The following is a 26,711-nucleotide window of genomic DNA, read 5'->3' on the forward strand; positions in this document are numbered from 1 at the left end:
GAGCTTAGTTGCTCTGCAGCATGTGGGATCTTCCCGGACCAGGGCTCGAACCCGTGTCCCGTGCATTAGCAGGCTGATTCTTCACCACTGCGCCACCGGGGAAGCCCCCTTTGGGTATTTTTCTAGCACCTCTGGGCAGGTGACAGTTTGAAGGCTCTGACGGGTACGTTAATTATATTAACTCTGGCCACTCTGTGCCCAGGGCTTAATTTTACTTTCCTCATTGTGATCTCAGATGATATACAGCCATGTTGTCCCACAAAGTACAGTGAGATCCAATGGCAAAATTAAGTTGCCAGTAACATAGTGGTGCCTAAATATGAATATAAACCTCTACCACTGTCATGTTCCCAGGGGAGAATTGTAGGACTGCCTAACCTTGCAAGTTAAAACCCAAATATGTTAAAGAAGTTACAGTCCAAAATCAAATTCTCTTGGCCCTTTCATACATTCATTAATTCAACAACTGTTTATTAAAAAAACCACTCTGTGTACTCTTCCAAGTGTTGGGGATATTTTGGGAAATAAACCAGACCAGAGGGGGGAAAAAAATCCTGCCCTTCTGGAGCTGACTTTCTGCAGACTTCGAGTTAAAAGGCCAGAGTTAAATTTCAATAAGCATCCTTACTGGTATCTTAGTCTGGTCCTGTCAGGCTAGAGTGATCTTGAAACCTAGGCGGAGTTCATGTTCTCTCGGCGGCCACAGTCTGGGCCGCTTCACGGGAAGAGGTGCCATTACTGCAAAATTGTGCTAGTTCAGCAGCCCGTGTGTGAAGAACACACCGGCGGGCACAGAACTATCTTGTTCCCTTTTTTCCCCCCCGCTCTTCCCAAACTACCGCATTTTGAAAACAGCCCAATCCCCTAACCCTGAAATAGTCATGCAGGGCGTGTTGTATCTGAGCAATTGTTTCTAAAACAGTTTTTGGTGTTTCCGAAGGTCATCGTGCTGCACCAGGAGAGCCCCGTCTAGGACACACCTTTCCCTCTCTTCTAAGCAGTCATTCTCACGTTTGTGCCATAGAGCTATTTCTACTGTCTCTTTCTCTGGATTTACTTAAATCTAAGAAGCCTGAGTCTTAGGGAAGACTTACCCCTAGTATTTAATTATCCAATCTAGTGCTCATTGGAAGCACTTTGTTTGGGGGGGGTGTGTGACTTGAGACTGTGGAAGAGCCACGTGGATTCCAGCTAACCCCATCCACTTCCCCCCCTGGTCTTTGAATACAGAGTGGCATTCGGGATAATTTGTCTAGCATTACCGACCAGATCTGTTGTTAATAGTTGAAAGCTGGAAACATTCTAGGAACACAGGAACGCACAGGAACCTTCTGCTTTGCCATTCTAACGCCGTGAATGTATTCCGTAGACCACCGGTGTCTGACAGGGCCTGTCGCGACTCTCTTCCCTGCGGTTGTGGTTGAGCCTCACCCAAGCTGCCGGGCTGTGCCCTCCGAAGCCTCTGCTTTCCACACACGCCTGCCAGGGGTGGTTCAAGGTGCAGCTGTGTGCCTTGCACAGGGGGGCGGCCTGCTAACAGCCTGCCCTGGTGCCGGGGCTCAGGCGGCTTTGTGTCAGATGTGCGTCCCGGGCCTTGTTTTCCTCAGGTTGCGGACCTGGGCAGCGCCCTTCCGTGGAGACAGTCACCCACCCAAGGACAGCGCTGCTGTGAGCTGGAGTTTCTCACTCAGGTCAAGAGAATGTATGGTCTCAGGCTTAAAGCCTCTCGCCCCGTCTGTGTTATTTTAAAACCAACGTCCCAGCTGAAAAAGGGAGCTGGATCCCGGGATACAGGCGGCGAGCCGCCAGTGCGCTAGAACCTCTGGCCGATGCCTTGAACCTAAGCACGTCCACCTTGGCCGCGGTAGAAGCCACAGTTACCCCACGTGTGTTTTGTTCCTGCACACTGTACCCCTCGTTTGTTTCTCATGGTTTGTTGCCTAGTGTAACACATTTGCGGTTTTGAGAGGGCCCAATAGATAATACCTTGTTTCCGCGACTGCTCTTCAGAGCGGCTGAGCTGGGGGTTACAGTACGCACGGCCTCCTGCAGGGGTTGGCACAGAGCCGCAGCCCAAAGCCCCGTGAGCTTCCTTGGGTTGCCGCAGCAACGGTAGCCCTTCCTGGGGGATTCTGTGGTGCCCCCCCCCCCCCCCCCCCGCCATTCAGCAACTGAAGGTAAATGTCTGGCTCTCAGGGGCCCGGCCTCCTGGACTTTGTTCCAGAGTGTGTCCAACACGTGGTCAGGGTTGGCTGTTGATTCTTGGATATTATCCTTGCCTTCCTCCTCTCTCTGGTTATGAACCATTTGAGGAATAAGAAACACAGTAAGGTGGATAGATGATTATAGACGAATTATAATTACAGACTATAATTATAGAATTTCATCTGTGATTATAGATTAGTTACAGATGAAAGTGAGTTTGAGAGACAGAACTGCGTTTGAGAGACACTTCCCCCGGGTCACTAGGCGCAGATGACAGGGCAGGCCTCCCACCCTCACTGCCCCCTTTCCACTGTAGGGGCGGGGCCTGTTCCTGGTAGGGGTGGGGAACAGAAGAGAGCTTGTGTTCTCTGTGGGCAGCGGGGCTGGGGCTAGGGTGAAGAGAGTGAGGCCAGCAAAACCTTAGTGCTTTAAATGTTGTTTATCTCGATCACTATTTTTAAAAATCAGAATTCATGTTAAAAAATCCACGATGAATAAAATCTCAAAAATTTAAAGGAAAGACAGTGTCAGTGTTACTGACTTTTCCCTTGCCTCAGGCTCCGGGGGGACGGTTACTGAGACTGTCTTATATTTAGTGTCCACGGCAGATGGTGCCCTCACCTCATCCTAGTTCTTGCCCAGCTAGTTCTTCCTGAATTTACAGAATCCAGTTAAGTCACTTTCTTGCTTCTGGATGAAGTGAGTAAAAGGACAGAAAAAGGGCAGGAATGTTACACTCACTGAACTCCCTCCACATGGAAGGAATAAACTCAAGTAGGATTTAGAAGCAACATTTTCCACGACTATAAAAATTTTTCAGTTATTTTCCATAGAGGGAGTATTAGCTATCTGAGAGGAAAGTGCAAAAGCATAAATTAAGGCTTCAAAAGTAAGGGACGTCCGTTTCCAGTTAGAGAACATATTATAAAGTTGGATGTGAGGGTAACTAGCTCTGACAGTACAGTTATTCTGTTGATCTGGTTGGCCAGGTGGGCGATCTTTTCCCAGAGCTCCCTGCTACATCCTTGCTACTCCAGGGATGGTCCATGGGCCAAAAGCTTCACCATCACCAGGGAGCTGGATAGAAATGCAGAATCTCAGGCCCCACCCATGACCTACTGACTCAATCTGCATTTTTTCAGAAGCAGCCAGTTGATTTGTACTTGTTTTGTAAATTATTTAAAGTTCAACTTTGTTGTGGAACGTCCGTAGCCTTCACTTATAAATTCATTAAACCGACTCTAGATTTCCCCCTACTTAAATGGCTTCACTGGAAATCGTTATGCTCTTAGGAAACCAACGACTAGGTATGCTTGTACCAGTACTTTGTTCCTAGGTGTAAGATGTACTTTACTAAGCTCAGTGCTTGAGGAAGTTGAGTTTGTCAAAAGGTAGGTTGCAGGAGCTAATTTAGGGCTTTAACCCTGAATTGTGAAAAAAGTAATATGATGAGGCTTAGGGGTAAAATTATTAGCCACCTTGAATGGTTTTAACAGGAGGTAGAGCTTTATGAATTTATTAGTAACACATGCAGGTGACTTTTTGTTCAACTGCTTTGTTTTTGACTTTAGAATAAAATTTGTAGTTTAGGTATTGTGCATGTGTCTTTTTGTTTTACAGTACATTGAAGATTAGGTAATATTTTGGGTTTTAAAGCCTCGAGAGCTGAACTACAGTTGTGGTTAGTGAGTTCTTAAAAACTTAAGACGACTGACATGATTCTGTGATTTAAAGCTGTAAGTCATGATTGTATTATTAAACAACTGGTATGCCATATATTGACATAAATAAGGAGTAAAATTAAAGTTGTTTATGGCTTCAGAGAAATGTGACTTGTGGAAACAAATTCTTTTATTTCATAATTATCATATGGGATAGCAAGTTTAGCTGTGTTAAGTTCAAATTATTGGGTTAGACATTACATGTAATAGGAAGATGTAGAAAATACCTACTGATGTGTAAGCCTCTACTGGGTTTATAGTTCAGTTGACAAATAAGGCACATAACTATTGTATAATCTAACAGTAAGCTGCCATTAGCAACTAATTTGGTCCAGCCATGGAGTTTATTTCTTAGAAGTGGTTTCCTCATTTGTAAAATGAGGAAATTTGAATTGGATCTCTAAAATGTCTTTCAGTATTAATGACAATGTTAATGAATTCAATTATATGATAATGGATTTTTATCTGTGGGAACAACCATTCTTCTTAAGCTAAGATTTAGAAACTAACCTTATTTTTTCCCAAAGGTGTTGAAATAGCTCAAATCTTGCACTAGTAGTGCTTTTCATTGACCATTTCTTTTAGTACATATCTATCCATTTTTAACCTTAGAAATCATTATTGAAATACATATTCTGCTAATCTTTTTATTCAAGAGGAGCTACCCTCTCATATTCCCAAATCTTAATAAGTAGGGATATTTTTCTCTCTTGTACAAATTGTTCTCTGAAAAAGATCTCTTTATTTTCCCAAATGGCTCTCTTAAAAAGGAAATTTAATCATTCTACTTTGTTCTGATAGATGATGCTACTGAACGACAACTTAAGAAATTAACCCTTTGGGTGAGAATGATTTAGTCCAACCTTCTCTCTTTTTCTCTTCTTTAAACATCTTTGATTTTTTTTTTTAATAATTTATTTTTATTATTTATTTATTTATTTTTGGCTGTGTTGGGTCTTCATTGCTGTGTGCTGGCTTTGTCTAGTTGCGGTGAGCGGGTGCTACTCTTCGTGCGGTGCGCGGGCTTCTCATTGCGGTGGCTTCTCTTGTTGCCGAGCACAGGCTCTAGGCGCGTGGGCTTCAGTAGTTGTGGCACACGGGCTAGTTGCTCCGCGGCATGTGGGATCTTCCCGGACCAGGGCTCAAACCCGTGTCCCCTGCATTGGCAGGTGGATTCTTAACCACCGGACCACCAGGGAAGTCCAACATCTTTGATTTTGCTTTAGTAAAAAACGTTCCCAAGATAGTAACTTTGAAGGCTTTACAAATTACATTGTAATCGTAGAAATATAAAGACATTGCGTCATGGGTCAGGTGAGATTAAGTCAAAGAATATGAGTCCAGCATGTGGTAGAAATTTAGGTACTATTCTTATATCAGGAAAGGAGTGAGATTGGCCGTAAGACAGCAAGGCTAAATTTTAATTTTTTTTTTTTCTTTTTTTTTATAACCCTGTCAGAGTTTTTGAGAGCCTTGACTCAACTCTGTAATTTCTTTTTTTTTTTTTTTTTTTTTTTTTAAGATTGATTGATTGATTGATTGATTGCTATGTTGGGTCTTTGTTCCTGTGCTAGGGCTTTCTCTAGTTGCGGCAAGCGGGGTCCACTCTTCATCGCTGTGCGCGGGCCTCTCACTATCGTGGCCTCTCTTGTTGCGGAGCACAGGCTCCAGACGCGCAGGCTCAGTAGTTGTGGCTCACGGGCCTAGTTGCTCCGCGGCATGTGGGATCTTCCCAGACCAGGGCTCGAACCCGTGTCCCCTGCATTGGCAGGCAGATTCTCAACCACTGCGCCACCAGGGAAGCCCAATTTTAATTTTTTTGACAGAATTCCTGAGGGAAGGCTGGTCATCCCTTTCCTGCCCATGGCTTTATGTCTGTAGTAATGAGATGGAGACTTGAAGCTATTTTTTTTTCCTTAGTGAATGTTGAGGTTGATCTTCCAACTAATCCTGGAACTGATAAGCTTAACTTCAGAATTTGGTATCCAAATCTCTGTACCTCTAATTCTTTACTCTTATCTACAAAAGTAGAAAAGACTTCAGTAAATTTATTTCATACCAAAATTCTCCTAAAGTATTTCTTCAGAATACATTTTTTTGTGTGGGTTTTTTTTTTTTTTTTTTTTTTTTTTTTGGCCGAGCTGCGTGGCTTGCAGGATCTTAGGACCCGGACCAGGGATTGAACCCTGGGGCCCGGCAGTGAAAGCTCCAAGTCCTAACCACTGGACTGCTAGGGAACTCCCTGTGGTATTATTATTATTTTTTTTGATAGCTTTGCTCATCGAGTTTGGGATTTTTTTTTCTTGGATGTGTGAATTAAAAAAAATTATAAATCCAAGTGTGCTAAGCAGTCATGTGAAGACTGATGGTTTCTTTACTTTCCTATCACTCTTTGTAATCTACTGAATTATTTTTAATTTTTTTTTTAATATTTATTTTTATTTATTTGGCTGCATCGGGCCTTAGTTGCAGCACACGGGCTCTTTAGTTGTGGTGTGCGGGCTTAGTTTGCCCCGTGGCATGTGGGATCTTAGTTCCCGGACCAGGGGTCGAACCCGCATCCCCTGCATTGGAAGGCGGATTCTTAACTGGACCACCAGGGAAGTCCCAATCTACTGACTTATAAATCTAAAACATTTAACCTTAACTTTAGTGGAATTTCACAGTTGTTAGAAATGTTTTTGTATTACAGTAGCTTGGGAAAGTTCTTGGGAGACAATGCTGAACAAAATGCACAAGCTTTAAAAGAAAACTCAGGTTATATACGTTTATTAATACATACATTGTTAATAATCCTGCCTTTTTATTCTATTAATGATTTGACAGACTATATTAAGAGCCTTCAAAAATCATCATTTGACTCAGTAATGCTTTTATTTCCAGGAAGTTTTTCCAAAGGCAACAATCAGAGGTAGTCAAAGATTGCAAAGATATTTAGTGCAGTGCTGTTTATAAATAAATAATATTTAATAATAAATCTAGAAACAACCTAAACATAGAAGGACATGGAACTGGTGGTATAAATTATCCTATTATACATTTATTTAAAAAATAACTTGAGATGCTTTGACATACAAACAATTTTCTTTACTTTTTTTCAGTTTTTTTAAAATCATATTTTGTATACTTTGAAAGAGGGAGCTCAGGAAGTAAAGCGCCATCAATTGAATTTAATGACTCTCTTTATACAGGCAAACAACTTCTACGATTTATGTTAAATGCGCCTGTTTGCAGTGCTCCTGTCTGCTTATACCAGAATCTCGTAAATGAGTATTGGACTTATGGAAACATAAAGGTGTAGCATATCTCGTGCTCTGTGAAATTATACCCCCCCCCACGTAACTCTAAAAAATGAATAAATGGACTTCCTGATTTAAACATTTAGCTCTAACCTGTTTTATACCCGAGAATTAAAAATATAATTTGTGTTTCATAAAAACTTTTATTAAGGTGCTAGCCAAAATCTGTTATTTCAGTGATTTCTTTATTACCTAAAGAGCTATGGTGGGGAAAAAGAGACTAATTTAAATTTTCTACCAGCATATAAATCCTATAGCACTTATTTTGGGATCAGAATCTCTTGTATGCGTGTGCCTGCGTGCTGTTGACATAAACATTGCAGCCTTTCTTCTTGCCCCTGGTACAAGCTGGTTTCAGGATGCATGGCTGGAAGTCCAGAGCACCGTTAGCAAAGATACTGATCCTTTGAGTTCTTCCATCGTTCCTATTCTCCTCATTGTATTTAGGTCACTGAAGTATGTTTGAATACAGAGAAAAGATTGCAAAATAGAAAAATGAGATCTACTCTTAACTTACAAATTTCTAGGTTACAGAATGTCATTTTTTTCCTCATGGATATTTTATTTCTTCAGAACAGAACCATGATACCTGGTTGACATTAAATACCAAGATTAGAAAGTCAGTTCAAGCGAATGTATATCTATATGAGGTATTTGCAGTCCTAGCTTGAATATTTGGGCCTTTCTTAAGCACTTCAGTATAATCAAAAGCATAATAAAATTTTAGTTTTTTGCAAAAATCCTTGGATTTGAAAGCTTTCATGGGTTGTTTTTAATGATTTTTTAAAAGTGTACAATTCAATAATTTTAGTATATTTATAGCTCTGTGCAACCATCACTATAATCATAACCCTTAGAGCATTTTTATTACCCTCAAAATAAACACATTCCAATCAGCAGCCACTCCTCACTCCCTTCCCTCGCACCCCTTCTCAGCCCTAGAGAACCACTCATCTACTTTCTATAGATTTGCCTATTCTGGACATTTCATGTAAATAGTATCCCATAATATGTAGTCTTTTGTGAGTGGCTTCTTTTACTTATATATTTTTTTACTTTTGCTCATAATATTCTTTTATTTATATTTTAAGTCATAACATTGTATCCATGTTGTAGCATGCATCAATACTCCATTTGTTTCTCTTGCTGAAAAATATATTCCGTTGTATGGGTACACAACATTTTGTTATCTGTTTACCAGTTAATGGACATTTGGGTTGCTTCCACTTTTGAGCTGTTATGAATAATGCTTCTATTACACATCATGTACACTTTTTTTTTTCTTGGTGACCCGTAGGGAGACTGAACCATGTACATTTGTGTACAAGTTTTTGGATGTATTCCTTTCGTTTTAGTAGATACCTAAGAGGAGAATTGTTGTGTCGTACAGGAACTGTGTTCAACATTTTTAGGTACTTTCAATAGAATACCACTTTAACTATGAAGAAGCAACAGCTTTTCTTTTTTTCAACTTTGAAATGGAGTGGGTTTGAGAAAGGCAATGAAAACGGGAAAGAGAAACGCTAGTGCCCTAAATCTTCATTGATCTTTAGCTTATGTGCTGTGCCTGCTTAATCTGTCTGGAAGTCATTCTTCATGGAAACAATAGGGGACTCTTCTGAAAATAAAAAGGGCATTATTTCTAATTATGTTGGGACAACAGGCATAAATTGGGACCGTCCTAGGCAAATTAGGACCAAAAGTCACTCTGTCAACCAAAAAGAAGGAAAGGCTATTGTCAGATTTGGCTTCCTTCTCTATTATGGTGAGTAAGGGCAGAGGCATCTCAGATGGGAGGGGGCAGTTTTAGCAGCCCATTCTGCCCATTTCCTCAAATGAAAAAGTATGTTTGAAAAGAGGGTGATTCTTTAGCTAATATCTTAGTCACCCCTGTCCATAGTTGTAGGTTCTTTAAATGTAAAAAGAAAGCAATTGAAATTAATCAAGTGATGACTTGTTAATTTTCTAATATTTACTTGAGTGAAACATTTTATTTCTTCCAGGGAACAACAAATCATTTCAAGTTCAAGACATCTTAGACTAAGAAACTTTCAACTGTGCTGAAAAACTTAGGAGATGGACAAATTTTCCTTCCCTCTCATTTGAAAGGTTTTAAAGAAGAAATAAAATGGCAGAGGTTTAAAGTTAATATTTCAGGATGAATGATGATAATTCAGATGACAAGACAGAAGAGGAACTGCAGTCCTTATTTATCAGTGATAAAAATGGAAACACATACGCATACAACCAAAAATCACCATGTACCCAAAACTCTTCAACCAATAATGTGAGTTGGAATTCTGCCAACCCAGATGACATGGTGGTTGATTATGAAACCAACTCTGCTGTGGTCATTGGTGAAAATATTTCTTTAAACCCTCAGTGTGTTGAAGTACTTGAACACCAAAAGTCTTCAAGTGATTTTGTTAGTAAGGAGATGTTAGATATGCACAAGGATTCCACATGTCTGTCATTTGCACATGTTGTAAATACAGAGGAACCCAAAGATTTGCATAGCAGTTGTCATTCCCTAGAATCATTTCAGGACCAGAGCGTTGCGACATCTCTACCTTTTGTGTGGAATCCTAATGATGATGATTTGAACTGTACAGAAAACCCTACTGCCTTGGCGCTAAACCAGACATTTGACATGAAAGTGGATAATTGTAACTGTACCTTCATAACACATGACACCACCAGAAAGAGTCAGTCTTTGCCTACCGCTGCAAGCCTGCAGCCAACCAGCGTGAGAAGTAGAAATACATCTTCATCCTGTTCCATTCCTCCATCTTCCCATTCTGATAAGATATATGTGAGAGAAATGAGTTATGATAGAGACAGCTTCGAAAACCCTCAAGCTACAGCATCACAGGCCCAAGACACAACTTACACAGCGTTTTCTGACATGGTGATGCAAACTGATGTTGTTCTTCCAGATACTGCAAATCACTGTCACTGTTCTTCGGGAAAGGTCACCAGTGAGTACCCAGATGGGGCACAGCAAAGATTAGGCGGAGAAAAGGAGATACAAGCTCTAACACCAGTTTCTCATGGTATGGACGTTCCCAATGGGTCTGTATTACAAGAGTTCTTTTGTTCGTCTAAAGATGAACCAAATAGTGAGAGACATTCACAGAGCTCATATGGGCAAAAGGAAGTGGGCCAAAATGTAAGAGAAACAGTGTCCAATTGTCTTATAGATGATGAATGCCCTTTACTGGTGCCAGCTTTTGATAAAAGCAAAACCCAAGTGCTGGACCCAGAACATCAAGTCACTGTGGCTAAAGACACACCAGTTGCCTCTAATGAAAAGGATTTGGGAACCCGAAATCATACTGTAGAATTGATACCGAATAGCCCGCCAGGACAAAAGGTGGCTTCATCATTTGAACTGACTTGGGATGCAGATGATATGGTCATTAGTACAAATAACATAGTTTGCATGTCCACGCCAGTCCTAGAACCCACAAACGCAACCTTTTCTATCTCACCTATTGAAGGGACGGAGAAATGGAGTAAAGTGCAGAAGAGTAATCGAGAGCTTAGACGTTTACCAAACTTGAAGGGGGCACCGATGAACACGTCTAAACCTAATCTAGGAAAATCAACCACCAAAACGAATAGCCCCCTAGGCAGCAAAGTTAGAAAAACTGAAATTATAAATTACCCAAGACCAAACTTCAAGAATGTCAAAGCAAAAGTTGTATCCAGACCAGTGCTACAGTCCAAGGACCCTGCTCTATCAAAGGCTGCACCCCGACCTCAGTTAACTGGGGCCTCATCACCCTCATCCGTGTCTTCCTCAAGACCGTTGACAGCTTTGAGAAAAACACCAACATCTGACTTGAATGCAGACACAAAAGCAGAAATCCTAATTAACAAGACACATAAGCAGCAATTTAATAAACTCATTACGAGCCAGGCTGTGCATGTTACAACTCACTCTAAAAATGCTTCACACAAAGTTCTAAGAACAACATCTGCCATGAAATCGAATCAGGAAGATGTTGACAAAGCAAGTTCTTCCAATTCAGCGTGTGAGACTGGGTCCGTGGCTGCAGTTTTTCAGAAGATCAAAGGTGAACTCCCTATTAAAGTGGAAAGCACAGAATGTTTGCAAATGTCCTATACTTCCAACATCGATAGGATTAGCCCTGAAAACAAGGGTGAAAAAGAAAATGGAACACTGATGGCAAAACAAGAGCTAAAAAAGGAAATTATGAATGAGACCTTTGACTATGGTTCTTTGTTTTTGGTAAGTGAAATTTTTGCCTGCTTCAGGAAATGGTGGTGGAAACGGAGAGATGTATTAGCAATTGCTTATCCACCGATAGTCAATAATATTGCTGAACTAGGTGTGCAGATTTGCTTTCAGGTATTGCTGTGTTATTCAGTAATTCTTTGTCTTGTCAGTCAGTACATTTTAGAGTGTTAATTGGTTACCTGCATATTGGGGAAAAAAAAACAAACCTCTCAAGTCCAGTATTTTGTATTGAGTATCAACATTCCTTTTAATGGTAAGCTGAAAGAACAGGTTACTTTAATATTTTAGTGTAATTAGTTATTTGAAGTTAAATATCTGATTATATTTTATATTTATGAAAAAATAAACATTTTGTTTATGAATTTAACAAATGTATTGGGCCACATGTGAGAAATGGCTAGGCAGTGCTGGTAAACACTATCAACGTAAAAATAATTCCTGGTCTCCTGTTGAGGAAGCTGCTCCAGGTAGAGGAGCCCTGTCCTGTGAACAAGAGGATTCTGGATTCTGCCTCTGATTAGCTAAGGTGACTCTGGGCAAGTAACCTTTTGAGACGCAGAGGTGAAAGGATTGGGCTAGTAGATGTCTGAGGTCTCTTGCAGTCCTAATGTATTGATTCCTGGTACTAAAATAAAACCCATGTTATTCATGTATAGTGAAAAGGCAGTATGTTTTAAACGGTACCTGGCAGATATTTAGGGGTTCCATTTAAACAAGAATTCACATGCAGTTCAAAGATTTTTTTTTTTTTTCCAGCATGGATATAGCTTTGACTCTAGCATGAAGAAACTAGCTTTCTGAGCGTTGGAAGCATTTGGGAGGCTACTCTGGGCTTTGTGTGTTCATCCCCAGTGCTGTTTCGGCAGTGGGGGCGTGCATGCATCTCTAGCCCCACATAGGCTTTTCCTGGGCGTCTGTCCTCTGGGCCAGGAGTGGAGGCCGGTGCCAGGGTGGGAAGGCAGATGGAAGTCATCTGTGTGGAGGGCTCATGTCTGAGAGGAATGCAACGTGTAGTTTGGTGAAGTGTTAAAGGGCTGTTTTAAGTGTTTTGAGGGTGCATAGGGAATTGTTAGGTCCTTTCAGGAAGATATTCTTGAGCTAGTTCAGTTTAGAGATGCTTTGGCGTTTATAGTAAATCTTTTTAGGAAGAATGGTCCACCGCAACGATGTCTAAGCTACTGAGACTGTCCATTATTTCAAAACTCAGATTTTTATTTTTAAGTCCTTTTGAAGTCAGACTTAGGAAACTCATTTTATACGATTTTTAATTAGATACTTTGTTAAATTAAATGACAACCTCTGGTAATTCTAAGCAACATTCTTAGTTTGGTGTTTATAGATACATATACATGAAAAGAATACATTTATTCCTCCTTGATTTATGGGAGACTTTTATTGTGCACTGATCTCCAACTGCCAGAAAACCTAGCATAAAGTTTCTTTAAATAACATTTGCCTTGCATGTAAATTGGCTGTGTAATTTTGAAATTAGAAGTTTTTCTGATATGTGCATTGAGAGTAAGTCTTAGCTTTCTATTTCCCATGTGTGGAATGGAAGCCTGTCTTTCAGGCTTATGGTGTGATGCTGAAGTAAGGTGATAGAATCATCGCGTTGAAGTGGATCCCAGTACTGGAGAAGAAGCACTTTTCATCTTAGGAACCTTGCAGTTAGGATTTCCATATTTTCAGTACTGACACTTTTACTTGTTGATGAGTATTAAAAACTCATTTTTCCCCATGATAATGTTTCATGTGCAATTCCCTCTAATATCACTATTCACCTCTTAACACATTTCCGTGTATCATGGGGAAGGGGCCCAGCAAACCGTCACTGGCCACAGGCTTTGTGTTTATTGTAGAGAGTTGAATGAGTGAGCCTTTGCGTTGTGTTGTAGGCAAACCCCTATGTTTCTTAGTCATTTCAGCAGCACCCAAAGGCTCTGAATCTGCCTCGTTCTGTGATGAGACAGTGCTGGAGAAATGTGCATTTTCAATGTGCTCTGTTGGTCTTGAGACAAATTAGGCCTTGAGTTCACTGAATCCTTAGGTTGCCGGCAACCTCCCAGCTGTTTGGTCGGGGTTTACCTGAAACTTCAGAAAGCTTCTTCTGTTGGAGAAGGAATTTGACTTTAATTTGATGCAGGTTGAGTATAGCTCCCCATTATAGAGGTTATATATTGGTGATAGCACGTTAGATAAAAGGAATGGTGACTTATCTAAATGGAAATAAATTGATATTTTTTTCGTTGACTGCTCTGGGCCAAACCCTTTGCTCAGGTGCTTTATGTATATTATGTCGTTTAATTTTCTCAGAAATGTTCAGGTGCTTTATACACTGTCATTTACTCTTGCCAGTAACAATGGGAAATTCATTAGCTACAGTTTAAAGCTTCATAAGTGGTTACTTAGCACACACACATAGCTGGTAAGTTGTCAGATTGAGATTCAAACTCAGGTCCTCTGACTTGAATCCTGGCCCTTCCGGCTCCACACACCACAGGCTTTCAAAATTCTATGGAATGTTGGTTCTGAAAGGCAGAACAAATCTAATTTGTTAAAGATTCACTTTGTAAGTAGGTTAAAAGTTTGGTTTACTTTTTCAAAGGTTTTTCTGGGGGATTACGTTAGCCGGTTTTATGGTAGAGGGAGAAGATCTTTGTGTCCATCGCCTGCTTTTTTTGGCCAATTTTAGGTTGCTTTCCAGTGTTCTCTTAGGATATTGCCCTATTTAATTTAGTTTTTAATACACCTAGTGTATGTCATCAACATGGGGCTTTACGTATCTCTAGGGGAAATTATCCACTTATGACTTTTTTAAAAAATAAATTTATTTATTTATTTTTGGCTACATTGGGTCTTCGTTGCTGCACGTGGTCTTTTCTCTAGTTGCGGAGAGCCAGGACTACTCTTTGTTGTGGTGCACGGGCTTCTCCTTCAAGTGGCTTCTCTTGTTGTAGAGCACGGGCTCTAGGCACGCGGGCCTCAGTAGTTGTGGCATGTGGGCTCAGTAGTTGTGGTTTGTGGGCTCTAGAGCACAGGCTCAGTAGTTGTGGTGCACGGGCTTCATTGCTCCGCGGCATGTGGAATCTTCCCGGACCAGGGTTCGAACCTGTGTCCCCGCATTGGCAGGCGGATTCTTAACCACTGCGCCACCAGGGAAGTCCTGCACTTATGACTTATTAAGCAAAGAAAGAATGGTCCTGGGGGGCAATAGGCAACGTATAGGTTAGGAGCATCGATTTTGGAGTTTGATGTGGTTTCACATTGTAGCTCCATCCATTCATTGGCAAAATGACCTCAGGCAAGTTGCTTAGTCTCTGTGAGGCTCAATTTTTCTTTAATGGGAGAATACAAATTATAGCTTATGGTGTTGAACTTTGTTCTTTGAGCAAATCTCAGGCTCTCATTTCCTACATGTAGAATGAGAACCTTTATTGGGTGCTGACTTTGTGCTCTATAGGACGGTGACTGTTGGGATTTAGAGACGGAAAGACACAGCCCCTGGCCAAACCTAGTGCCTAGTACAGTGGGTAGTATTAGAAGGTGAACAAAAAGGGACTGTTAAGTCCTCAGTTGGGAGTGTGTATAGACTCCCTGTCCTGCTCACGGCAGAGTAGGGTGGTGGCGATGGGGAGAGTTGTCAAGGAAGGGAAGGCTTCTAGGGGAGAGAGCATGTTAGTCACTAGCTGAAGCTTAAAGATCAAGGATGAATGGAAGGGTATTCTGGGTGGAAGGAATAACATGTACAAAGATGAAGAAACATTCTCATTTAGGGGACGCGGGGTAGTGAGTATCATGGGAGCTGGGGGTGCAGAACCATGAACAGTAAGGAGCAAGTTGAAGAGGGTGGCAGGGCGGCCACATCCAAAAGGCGTTATTTGGAAGAGTCGACTTTATCTGGGAGACGGAGGGAAGCCTCCTAGCCCAGTTTGGACTTTAGAGAGATCGCCTTAGCAGTGGGCTGAGAGGTGAATTGGATATGGTTCCAGGCATCCCAGAAATGACGCAGCCTGTACTAAGGCAGATGGAGAAGGGCGAGAATGACATCCAGAGGGGCTTAGGAGGTAAGAAAGGAAGCCCCTAGAAATAGCTTTCATTGTGTAAGTTGGGTGCCTGGGCACATGGTGGCGAATATGAGAAGAGCTGAGTTTTGAGATGGATGGGTAAAATTAATCTGATTTTTAGAAACTGCTTCACGTTCTTCTGCTGTGAAATGCGGTATGATGAAAGTATCAACCTTGTAGGGTTATTAGGATTAAATGAATTGATACGTGCATTTCGAACTTATTTTTCATTCTGTAAGGGCTGTATGTTGATCAGTAAAAACAACAATAATATTATTGTCAACATTGTTAGGTCGAGGTGCCTGGTGGATGCTAAGTGAAGCAGAGGAAGAAAGAAACTGAATATATGGGGAACTTGGGAGAGAGTGTTGGCCTGGACATGAGGACTTGGGATACAGCGGTGTTTAGGTGGCAGTGGAAAGAGTGGACAGGATCACGTGGGGAGAGTATATGGTGAGAAAGCTTACAGGGCCAAGTTGAGGACCCTTGTGATGACCAGCATTTGAAGGTATAGAAGAGCAGGACCCAGAAATGGAATAACCAGACAGATAGAAGGGAAACCAGGAGAGAGCTCTGTGGGAGAAACCAAAGAACGATGATGGAATCATCGGCATTGGAGACCATGTAGAGGGCCTCTAGGAAAATGACTGAAAGCTGTAGCTTGAATTTAATTTGTGGCATCAGTCACCTTGGGAACAGTTTCCCTGATGGGGACAAAAGGCAGATCATGACAAATCAAAGAGTAAACTATGAAGAGTTTAAATTTCTTTATAGTAAAAATGAGAATTAAATGTCCATCTGGCATATCTGCTTAGGCAGAAATTGTGCCTTTCTGCGTACCTGACGCCACCAGGAAGTGGTGTGGGGAAGGTATGATCTGGACTGAAACCTTCATTATTTTTTCCACAGGGTTCTGCTTCGAAAACTGCAACCATCTCAGGTAGGAGTCTAGCCAAGCCCAACTGCTCCATTTTGAGGAAAACACCTGGTCCGAAAGCCAAAGTGGGGCCTTCTGTTTCTTGTTTGAGGCGGAATAGTGACAGTAGAAATCTCAACTCTGATCGAGCCGTATCTCCGCAGAGGATAAGGCGTGTGTCCAGTTCTGGTAAGCATAAAATAACTCAGTTGTGTTTTATAGCAGCTTATGAATTATTTGAATGTAAAATTAGTCCTATCAGGAAGCAGAGAGACAGGTTTTGGTTATAGAACTCTAATGCATTGTGTCACTAAAGCATTTAGCCTTTTGTGGACCAACATCTTGCACAGGGAAGACTGAAAAAGAAGTCTAAGACACAGCCCTGATCCTTAAGTGATGTAAAGGCTTGTTGGGGGGAGAGAGATGTGCATAAAGCAACGTGAAAGCTATTCAGAAGCATGCATACACACACACACACACACACACACACACACACACACACACACACACACACACACACAAAATTGGGCACTGGTTATATATGAGTCATTTCACTTTTTTTTTTTTTAAGTTATTTCTGAGATATACATTTTAAAGTAATAACTAGAATTATGACTTATAACATTATACCAGAACATATAAGATTTTTAGAAATTTCATGTAATGTCTATCATTTCACTTTTTTAAAAAATATTTATTTATTTATTTATTTTTGGCTGTGTTGGGTCTTCGTTTCTGTGAGAGAGCTTTCTCTAGTTGCGGCAAGCGGGGGCCACTCTTCATCGCGGTGCGCGGGCCTCTCACTGTCGCGGCCTCTCTTGTTGCGGAGCACAGGCTCCAGACGCGCAGGCTCAGTAGTTGTGGCTCACGGGCCCAGTTGCTCCGCGGCATGTGGGATCTTCCCAGACCAGGGCTCGAACCCGTGTCCCCTGCATTGGCAGGCAGATTCTCAACCACTGCGCCACCAGGGAAGCCCTGTCATTTCACTTTTAAATGTTTTACAGATGGTTAACTGCTTAATAATACTGGTGTGATATACTAGTTTCATAATGTGCCCTCATCATGTTTGAGGAGACTAGTTTTTTTCTTGAATTTTACGGAAAGGTCTATTATAAAATCTTCAGGGATGTGAGGGTGACTAAAAAGTTAAACTTTTCTAATACGAACTTTGATTTATGTTGGTTTGTATATTAGAAGTAGTAAAGTCATGTTCGATTTATAAAATTTGAGAGCTTCCAAAGTAGCTGTTAAATGTCTTCCTAAATTGGCAGAGGTTTGCGTTTCTCTGTGTTAAAATAAGAACAGGAAATGGGAAAGGCAGCCCTTTTCACAGGGACTAAGACAAAAAGCCTGCTGGCCATTGCAGTTGAGCAAGCGCACTCTGCAGGGAATGCCCCTCACTTGAGCAGGCGCAACACTGAGCAAACGAAAGGCATGTCAGACAGATTTAGAAGTACGTTCCCTTATAAAAATAGTGACTGCTGTTGGATGGTCTGGGGGAAAAAAAGTGCCTCAAGACTTATGTGTTCACACATGTGAGAACATTTTGCAGAAACTAACAAAACCAACTAAATCCTCAGGGGATCTCTTTACCTGTCTACACCTTAGTATTTTTAGGTTTTATTTTCCAATCCTGTTATGAAGCTGTTGTGTGAGAAGCTTATAACACTCAGACGTGTCTTAAGGGTGATTTACTTAGGTTCAGGCCTAAATAAATCAGGTCTTGTGCATCAAGGTCTTGAGGGTCCTGAGGAGCAAACCCAGGAAGAGGTATGGCTGGCAGAAGAGGGGTTTGCACGCATTTCCATTTCTATCCCCAGAGGAGCTGAGTGGGAAGAAGGAATTTGTCAGCTCCAAGTGTTCATCCTTTGGGAGGAAAACAGAAGAGACGCTAAAGACATCGGGAGAAGCAACAATCCTTATTTTGGATGTTGCCACAGTTTGGGGAGTTGGGGCATAAGTGAGATCAAAGCTTCGGTTCTTACTGTCGCTGCCGTACAAGGCTTATGGATTTTCCAGATGACGGGGAGCCCCTTCCTGCTTGGGTGTCAGCAGCACCTGTGGCTTGGCGGCCCAGAGGGCCCTGGCCGCTGGCATCCTGGCCTGTTGTTAGGAGTTCTGCGTTCTAGCACCGCCATGGCCCCAGGGAGGTGCACGAGCTAGTCGTTTCCGCTCCCTGGGCTTCTGTGAAGTAGGAGGGTTGGAGAATGTCAGGCTCCATCAGCTTTTGCAGTCCTTATCTTTCTAGGGGCAGTTTGGAGCTCACCTAATTTCCTGAGCAGTGGCTGCTACTAGTGTGATTCTCTGGACCACATGGTGCTCGAATCCCAGAAACCCTGAAGCGCACACTTTTAAGAAATTAGGCCAGTACCCAGGATGTATTGTAAATGATGGGATTCTTTTATGTAGGTGATCCCACCAAGGAGTGACACAGTTTTGAAGTCCCTTTACTGTATGCTACATAATGCCATGCCTTATAGAGGGGAAACTAGGTCTGCTTGGTCTTAATGAAAAGACAGGAAATTTATTGAGCTTTTATTAACTTGTGTAAATAAGTTTAATAACTAAGCTATGCATTCAGAGTTTTCAATCCAAGTTAAAAACTAAATTATCTCTTACCTGGTGATTTTCCATATATAAATGGAAAAAAAATCAGTGTAACCAGAAATTTTGTGGATTTGCATTTGAGTTTTTTTATTTTAATGGTTGGAAGACTAACTTGATTATGCTGTGTTATGTTTTTAAAATATTAATAACAACTAACTTGTTTGGACACTCACAATAGATTGAGAGGTGTTTTGTCGTGGAGAACAGGAAACTTAATCGTCACAGAGTTAAAAGTAGAACAGAAAATCAAGAAGCAAAAACAATGTGTTTTTGGATCATTGAGCGCATATTGCCATTTACTGTACAATGAAGTGTTTGTGTCTTAGAAAATTGAAACCAAATGGATATCCTCTGTGCTCACACAAAGTTAGTCTCCTGAAAGGTAACCAGCAGGAATGTTCCAGCCAACTTGGGGTTTTCAATAAATCCTTTCAGAGAACTAAGTAGAAAACCAGACCTGGAGTTGAAATTGCCATTTTCTTGAAGCTTTGAAATGAATATGAGAAAGAATTGTAATTAAACCCAATGGCACTTTTCCATTTCACTTGTCAAAGTCTGGCAGTTCTAGTGTACAGCATGATGACTGTAGTTAGCTCTGCTGTGTAATATATGGGAAAGTTGTTAAGAGAGTAGATCCTAAGAGTAATAAATCTCATTATGAGGGAAAAAAAAGTTTTCTAATTGCATCTAAATGAGGTGATAGATGTTAACTAAACTTACTGCGGTAATCCACTTCACAATACACGTTAAGTCAAATCATCATGCTGTACACCTTAAACTTACACAGTGATGTATGTCAATCATCTCATTAAAACTGGAAATAAAAAAGTAACTTAAAAAAATCTGGAAGTTTATCTGAAACCAGATTATAAGTGATTGTAACAAACCAGATCCAAACTATCTTTGTTTCTTTGGAGTATGTATGTGTTTCAACCACTTAATTAAATAAGATGAGATAAACAAGGAAAACTATTTCTAATAATAATTATAATGCCAGTGATAGAAGCTCACACTTATTAAATGCTTACCAAGTTCCAGGCTTTGTCTTTATCATTTCACCTATAAATTCATTTAATCCTCATAAGAGTTCTGTGAGGCTTATCTGCATTTTATAGAAGAGGAAGCCATCACAGTGAGGTTAAATAATTTGTCAAGGTTATGCAGCTAGAAAGTGGCAGAGGTAGTACATTCAGACCAGGTAACAGGACTCTGGAGTCCATGCTCGTAACCTTCACGTTATTAGTCTAAAGAAAACACTTTCAGTCTGACCGTGAGTTTTGGAAAAATTCAAATTTTTATGCTCAGATGGATACTTCGGAAACTGTGGCATTTCTCTTTGTCGGGCTCTTGGCTTAACATTCGATATCAATTCACCATGATGTAAATGATTTTACATGGTCATTGCAGATTAATGCTGCTGAATAAATAACTGCTTAGGAAATACTTGGAGATCCAGTCAGGCACCTGCAGAGAGCGCCTGCCACCCTCTTTCAGAGGTAATACCAGTTCTTACCAGGTTTTAGATTATAAATGTGTGTGTTCCTTCATGCACACATGTAATTGACCTGCCAGTGACCAGCCTGAGCCAGGTAGGATTACGGAAATAGAACAAAATATACCCCCCGCCCTGGGGCTCCTTTAAACTGCCTGGGGAGGGTGAATGCATGTTCCTGCAGCAACCGAAGAACAGCACAAAGGGATCTGTAAGGGGTGTGGAAAAGGCCCTTAAGCGCTTTAGGATTTGGAGGGAAAGAATGTTCAGGGGCCCATCTGATCATAGCAGAGCCTGAAGAAAGGCCTCATGAAAGAGATGTTTCTCTAGAAGAAAACTGAAGACCATTTCAAAAGGGTAAACCTTCGTGTTAATTCACTTTATTGTGGGTTAGTAAAATAAATTCCTCTCAAACCAGGAGTACATCCCAAACCTGTAATGACTTGCCTACCCTTATAGGTTTCTCTTCTTTCCTGCTCAGTTGTTTTTGTAAACTGATTTCTTGTTTATTTAGTGTTAGATTGATTTTAAAATCATTTCCATTTACTTTTGTATCATTTTGGCCTTTCTAGGCAAGAGTTTGAGAGATAGCAAGCAAAATTATGAGAAATGTATTCACGCTTGCAGAAGTTAATTATTAAAACCCAGAAATGATCATCTAACAACTATTTCTAAAAGCCAACTTTAATGTGTTGCTTATAGATGTTTCTGTATTTGTATATAGTTAAACCACGTTTTAAAGAATGTACCTCAGTGTTTCTTGCCATAAGAAAAGTAATACTAGTAAGGTGTTTTGAATGCTAATGAAAGCTGTTCTAAGCTTTCTGAATGTATAATTCTCACAACTCAAGAAGTATACGTACTGTGATTATTCCCATTCTATAAATGAGGATTTTGAGGTTTTGAAAGTTTAAGCAATTTGCCCAAAGTTACAAAGTTAATAATTGGTGGAGACAGGGAACAGGCCCGACAGCCTGGTCCCAGGGTCTATGCTTCTGACCTCCGTCCATTGCGTACACGCAGTAGTTCTGACACACTCACTTCGTCATTTAACAAGGATCTATTGAGTGCCTGCTTGCGCTGGGAACTGTTCTAAGTGCTGGGCATGAAGAGGTGCACAAAAGAGACAAATTCTTGCCCTTGTGGAGCTTAAATTCTGGTCGGAAAATCAAACACGTGGATAAAGTGTTTAGTGTGTAAGATAAGTGCTAAGGAGAAAAACAAAGCAGGGAAGGGAGTTAGATCTTTAAATAGGGTGACATTTGAGCCAACACATGAAGGAGGTGAAGGAGGGCAGTATTTGGCTCTCAGGTGGAGGGAACAGCAAGTGCGAAGATCAAGGTGAGGCAGTGGAGGGTGGAACCTGAGGACCAGTGAGCTGCCCTGTATGTGTGCGGCGGGGGGGGTGGGGGGGGCCAGGGACCGGGCATGAGGCCAACCAAGGAGGGTCTTAGAGGCACCTGGGAGACAAGCGTCTTCTCTCTTCTTCCTCATTAACATCGTCACTGTGAATTCTTGATCGTTTTGCAGGCATTCCACACAATTCTCACTTGGCAAGTAATTCTGAGAAGACTGTTCCAGATGTGGAATGACCCATAAACTGTGCGGTCTGTCTTATTTGTCCATTCAAGAAATGCTTTGAGCGCCTGCTGTGTACTGGGCAGCCTACTAGATCCTGAGAACATACATGTGACTTATAGGCCCTTTTAATGAGCTCACTAGTTGGAGGGTGAGGTGGAAGGCGGGTGGCTTCAGAAAACCATTGGAGGGCAACCTCTTCATTCTTCAAACCCCAGCTGAACTGTCCTGTTCTCTGTGATACTTTGCATTTATTACACTGTGCTATAATTATTTCCTTCCATATCTGGAAGATATCCATAAGGATGGAGCCCAGGTCTTAGTTATTTTTATATTTTCCAGCTCTCAGCACAGTGTACCTCTTACACAACAGGTGTAAAATGTTGTCTGGCTTGATTTGAATGGAAACTTGTATGAAGTACTATGTGTCCACAGTAAAGGGAACACCACTAACTCAGCCCAAAGGAAGACTGGAGAAGGGTGGTGACATTGAACTGGCCTTGGAATGTGCCCATAGGGGTTTGCCAGGCATGGAAGGTTGCTGGCTTTCCCTGGGGTGCAAATGTAGCCTTATGAAAGACCTGGAGTGTTTGGGGAACATGGTGGAGGGCAGGGTCAACATGCCTTGAGTAGGCTGTGTGTTGGGGTAAGTGATGGGTGAACCCCAAGGAAGGTCGAGGCAGATTAGTTCTAATAGTTTAGGCACAAACTTGTAAGAGTTACACCAGTATTTGGTAATAGAAAGCAGAGTGAGGGACTTCCCTGGTGGCACAGTGGTTAAGACTCCGCACTCCCAGTGCGGGGGGCCCAGGTTCGATCCCTGGTCTGGGAACTAGATCCCACACGCATGCCGCAACTAAGAGTTAGCATGCCACGACTCAAGAGCTGGCGAGCCGCAACTACGGAGCCCGCCTGCTGTAGTAACTAAGACCTGACGCACCCAAATAAATAAATAAATATTTTTGAAAAAGAAAAAAAGCAGAGTGAAAATATTAAAAATGTTTTGGAGGACAAGGGTCTGGTCAGCTTCGCTGGTGGTGAACAGTCCCAGGTGTCTCCTCAACTTTCTTGTCTGGGTGGCCATGGGGTGAAATAGGAACTAGAGCAGCAAGAAGAAGTTGTCGGAAAGAGAATGATGGGATAGTTTGGGGCATGCTGAACTTGAAGAGACTGAAGACTTGAGAAAGCACCTCAAAGGCATGTGTGCATGTTTGAGGCTTAAGACTGTAAAACACGTGGAGGGTGAGGAAGCCTGTGGGAAAAGAGCTGGTAAAGAGATGAAGGACGCGGATGAGTGGCAGACAGGCGATGGGGCATCGAGTGTGTCCAGGGCACAGGCAAGGTAGTCTCTGAAACAGACACGGGGGTGCAGAGGGTGCAGATATAAATCCATTTGGAGATTAAATAGTGGGAGTTAAGAGTGCAGATTCAGACTAGCACCTGTGGAGAATGGACAGCTTCCTCTTTCAGATTTTCTGGCTCATTTTTATGAGGTTGGGTGATTTCTTTCAGGGGAGTTTGTGCAGATTTTATTGATTTATTTTTGTAGCCTTAGAAAGGGAAATAAACTGAAGACGGTGTTCAGTTTCGAGTCTCAATGACCTCGTTGTTCAAAGTAGCTCTGTTCATGAACCTTGGCTTCTAATGAGACTGGAGGCTCGTTACTGGAGGCTCCCCAGGTACGCACCTTGGTTCATATTAGGAGTTTTCAGTGTGAGTGCCTGGTGAGCTCACTCACGACCAAGTCAGTGCATTTGCCGATGAACATGTGAAGAACCTTGCTCATCTTTGTGGTACCTGGGAAAGGATGCAACCTAAGCCTTTGACTTACTACACTCTTAGTTGTGGGACACATGTTCCCAGGCCCGTGACTCAGGAAGTTATTTTTGTTTAATCTCCACCTGAAGCAGCAGACATCTTGTGAACATACTTGTAGAAACAGGTACTGACAGTATCACCATGAACACTATGCTTCTGTGTAATTCGAGTCATCATGAGAACCTTGTTTTGTGGGATGCTCTTTTTTCTCTGTCAAATTACTGCCCTCTTAAGAGAGACTTGCTGTGTTTCTCTTGTGACTCACCTGTACTGCCATGACTTTATCTTTTGAGTTTACTCTCGAATCTAAGCAAATGGTGATGGTTATGCAGAGTACAGTTTCTTGTACCCTACTGATACAATATTGCCTTAGCTAACTCAAGAATGTGACTGAAGTCACATTTTGCAATATATAAACGTAGAATATATACTACTGGAATTCTGCATTTTGGAAGGTAATTTGTTCCCTTAGCAGACTGAAAGTGTAAACTGTGCAAGCCATACTCCAGAGCCTGAGGAATCGTGGGATAAGTAAGACATGATTCGTGGCCTCAAGGTACCAGCCAAGATGGGGCAATGGCAAGTTCATCCCTCATCACATCTGTCCTTATAGTACTATAAAAAAAGAGCTGTAGGATTTCAGAAGAGGGTAAGATTACAAATATCAAATTTTGTTGAAATTCTTCCTTGGAATAATAATGTAGGTAATTCTGTAATATAGTAGAGGTACACCTTTATATTACAGAAGGGCCAGTCTTGGTTTAGTATCGATGCTCTCTGCTGTTTAATTTTTGACACTGAAACCCCAGAATTAAAAAATAAGAAGAATACATGTGGATTGAGGTGTTTTTCAGGACTTGGCTGGTACACTAGGAAGTAGAAATGAAGGCACAGTTGGGGTTCAGATTATGGAATATAAAGATTGAGGACAGTCAGTACAGGATGTATGGACACACGGAGGAGGGCAGATGGGCAAGTAGGATGTGATGCATTGGTGTGCAGGCAGTCAGCAAAGAGAAGAGGTTCCGACAGAGCCCAGGTCGGTCCGTGTCAAGAAAGGAATGTGGGAGGCGTTGTCCCAAGCAAGGGGAACCTTACTCTGCCCCTCTCGTATCTTGAATTTAACCAGTTAATTTGAATGTCACATCAGGTTTCCAATGTCCCCTTCCCAGCAGGCTATTTAAAAAGTATAGCACTTTAGAAGTGGGAAGGGGTAGCGGGGGGAGAGAACATCCATAATCTCGTGAATGCCCAATAGTCTCTAACTTCACAGTTTATAGCTATTCAATGCCTTTTCTTTTTGCCTATTCTCATGCACATATGCTTACATATTTCTAACGGGGACAGACAGTTCCTACCGTTTTAAAAACCCCATACCTAACAGTCAGTAGGCACTTCCTTAGTTGATTGAATTTTCTTTTTCATTTTAAAAGGTATGGTGCCTATTTTCCTAGATTCTTAAATTTTTAAATATTCTTTAAAAATATGGTTTAAAAGGACTGTAGTCATCATCTCAATGTGCTGTGATTTATTTCTTCGGACTTCTTTGAACATTAGGTTGTTTCCAGTGTTTTTCAGTATGTTAAACAACTCTACACTGAAGAACTTTGTATATCAGTACTTACGCTGGTCAGGTAAATTACTGAGATACATTCCTTTAGGTGGAATCAGAGGGTGTGAGCATTTTTAAGACTTCTGGTACACGTTGCCAAGTTGCTCTTCAAAAATAGTGTGCAAGTCTGTGCTCCTACTCCGAGTATATAAGCGTGTTTCCCAACACCCTAGCCAATGTGTATTTTTTTAATTTCTTTTTTTTTTTTTTTAACTTTGGGTTTATTTATTTATTTATTTATTTATTTATTTATTTATTTTTTATGGCTGTTTTGGGTCTTCGTTTCTGTGCGAGGGCTTTCTCTAGTTGCGGCAAGCGGGGGCCATTCTTCATCGCGGTGCGTGGGCCTCTCATTATCGCGGCCTTGTTGCGGAGCACAGGCTCCAGACGCGCAGGCTCAGTAATTGTGGCTCACGGGCCTAGTTGCTCCGCGGCATGTGGGATCTTCCCAGACCAGGGCTCGAACCCGTGTCCCCTGCATTGGCAGGCAGATTCTCAACCACTGCGCTACCAGGGAAGCCCTAATTTCTTTTTTTAATTGAAGTATAGTTGCTGTACAATATTATATAAGTTACAGGTGTATAATATAATGATTCACAATTTTTAAAGGTTATACTCCATTTATAGTTTTTATAAAATATTGGCTATATTCCCCGTGTTGACATTTCTAACACTCTTGCCAAATATTCACTGTGTAGGAAAGTGCAAAATGGTATCTTATTTTAATTGGAATATGCTTGGCACTCAAATATTTGCTGGATAAATGTAGATATGAGGGTCACAGTGCTGAGGTACAGGAGTGAGTGCAAGATCAAAACGTGCCCTCTGTGAAGTTACATTCTGGTGGGAGAGACAAGCTATTCATAAGTAAGTAAAGTATAAAGGATGTTTGACAGCGTACAGTACTAAAGAGAAAAGATACTAACGCAGAATGGGGGGTGTGAAATGTTGGGGTGTATGGGCATGGGAGAGAGAGAGAGAGGTAGCTTTTGAGTAAAGGCCTGCGGGGAGCCAGCTGTATGAACATCTGGAAGAAAATCACACCAGTCAGAGGAAGGAGCAAGTGGAAAGACCCTGAGGTGGAACTTAACTGACAGCTCTTTGGAGTAGCAAGGAATGAAGTAAGGAAAAGTGA

General features: G+C 41.5%; 1 protein-coding gene across 1 annotated transcript in view; it reads left to right on the forward strand.

The window, feature by feature from the left end:
* The window catches only part of MTUS1 (microtubule associated scaffold protein 1), a 165,944-nt gene that overhangs the window by 52,509 nt on the left and 86,724 nt on the right, over positions 1–26,711 (forward strand). The window contains 2 exon segments of the mRNA XM_059909793.1: positions 9,229–11,480; positions 16,463–16,658. Coding sequence (XP_059765776.1) covers positions 9,384–11,480; positions 16,463–16,658 — 2,293 coding nt within the window. The 5' untranslated portion in view covers positions 9,229–9,383.

Source organism: Balaenoptera ricei, chromosome 21, assembly GCF_028023285.1.
Source record: "Balaenoptera ricei isolate mBalRic1 chromosome 21, mBalRic1.hap2, whole genome shotgun sequence".
In the NCBI taxonomy this organism is placed as follows: Eukaryota; Metazoa; Chordata; class Mammalia; order Artiodactyla; family Balaenopteridae; genus Balaenoptera; species Balaenoptera ricei.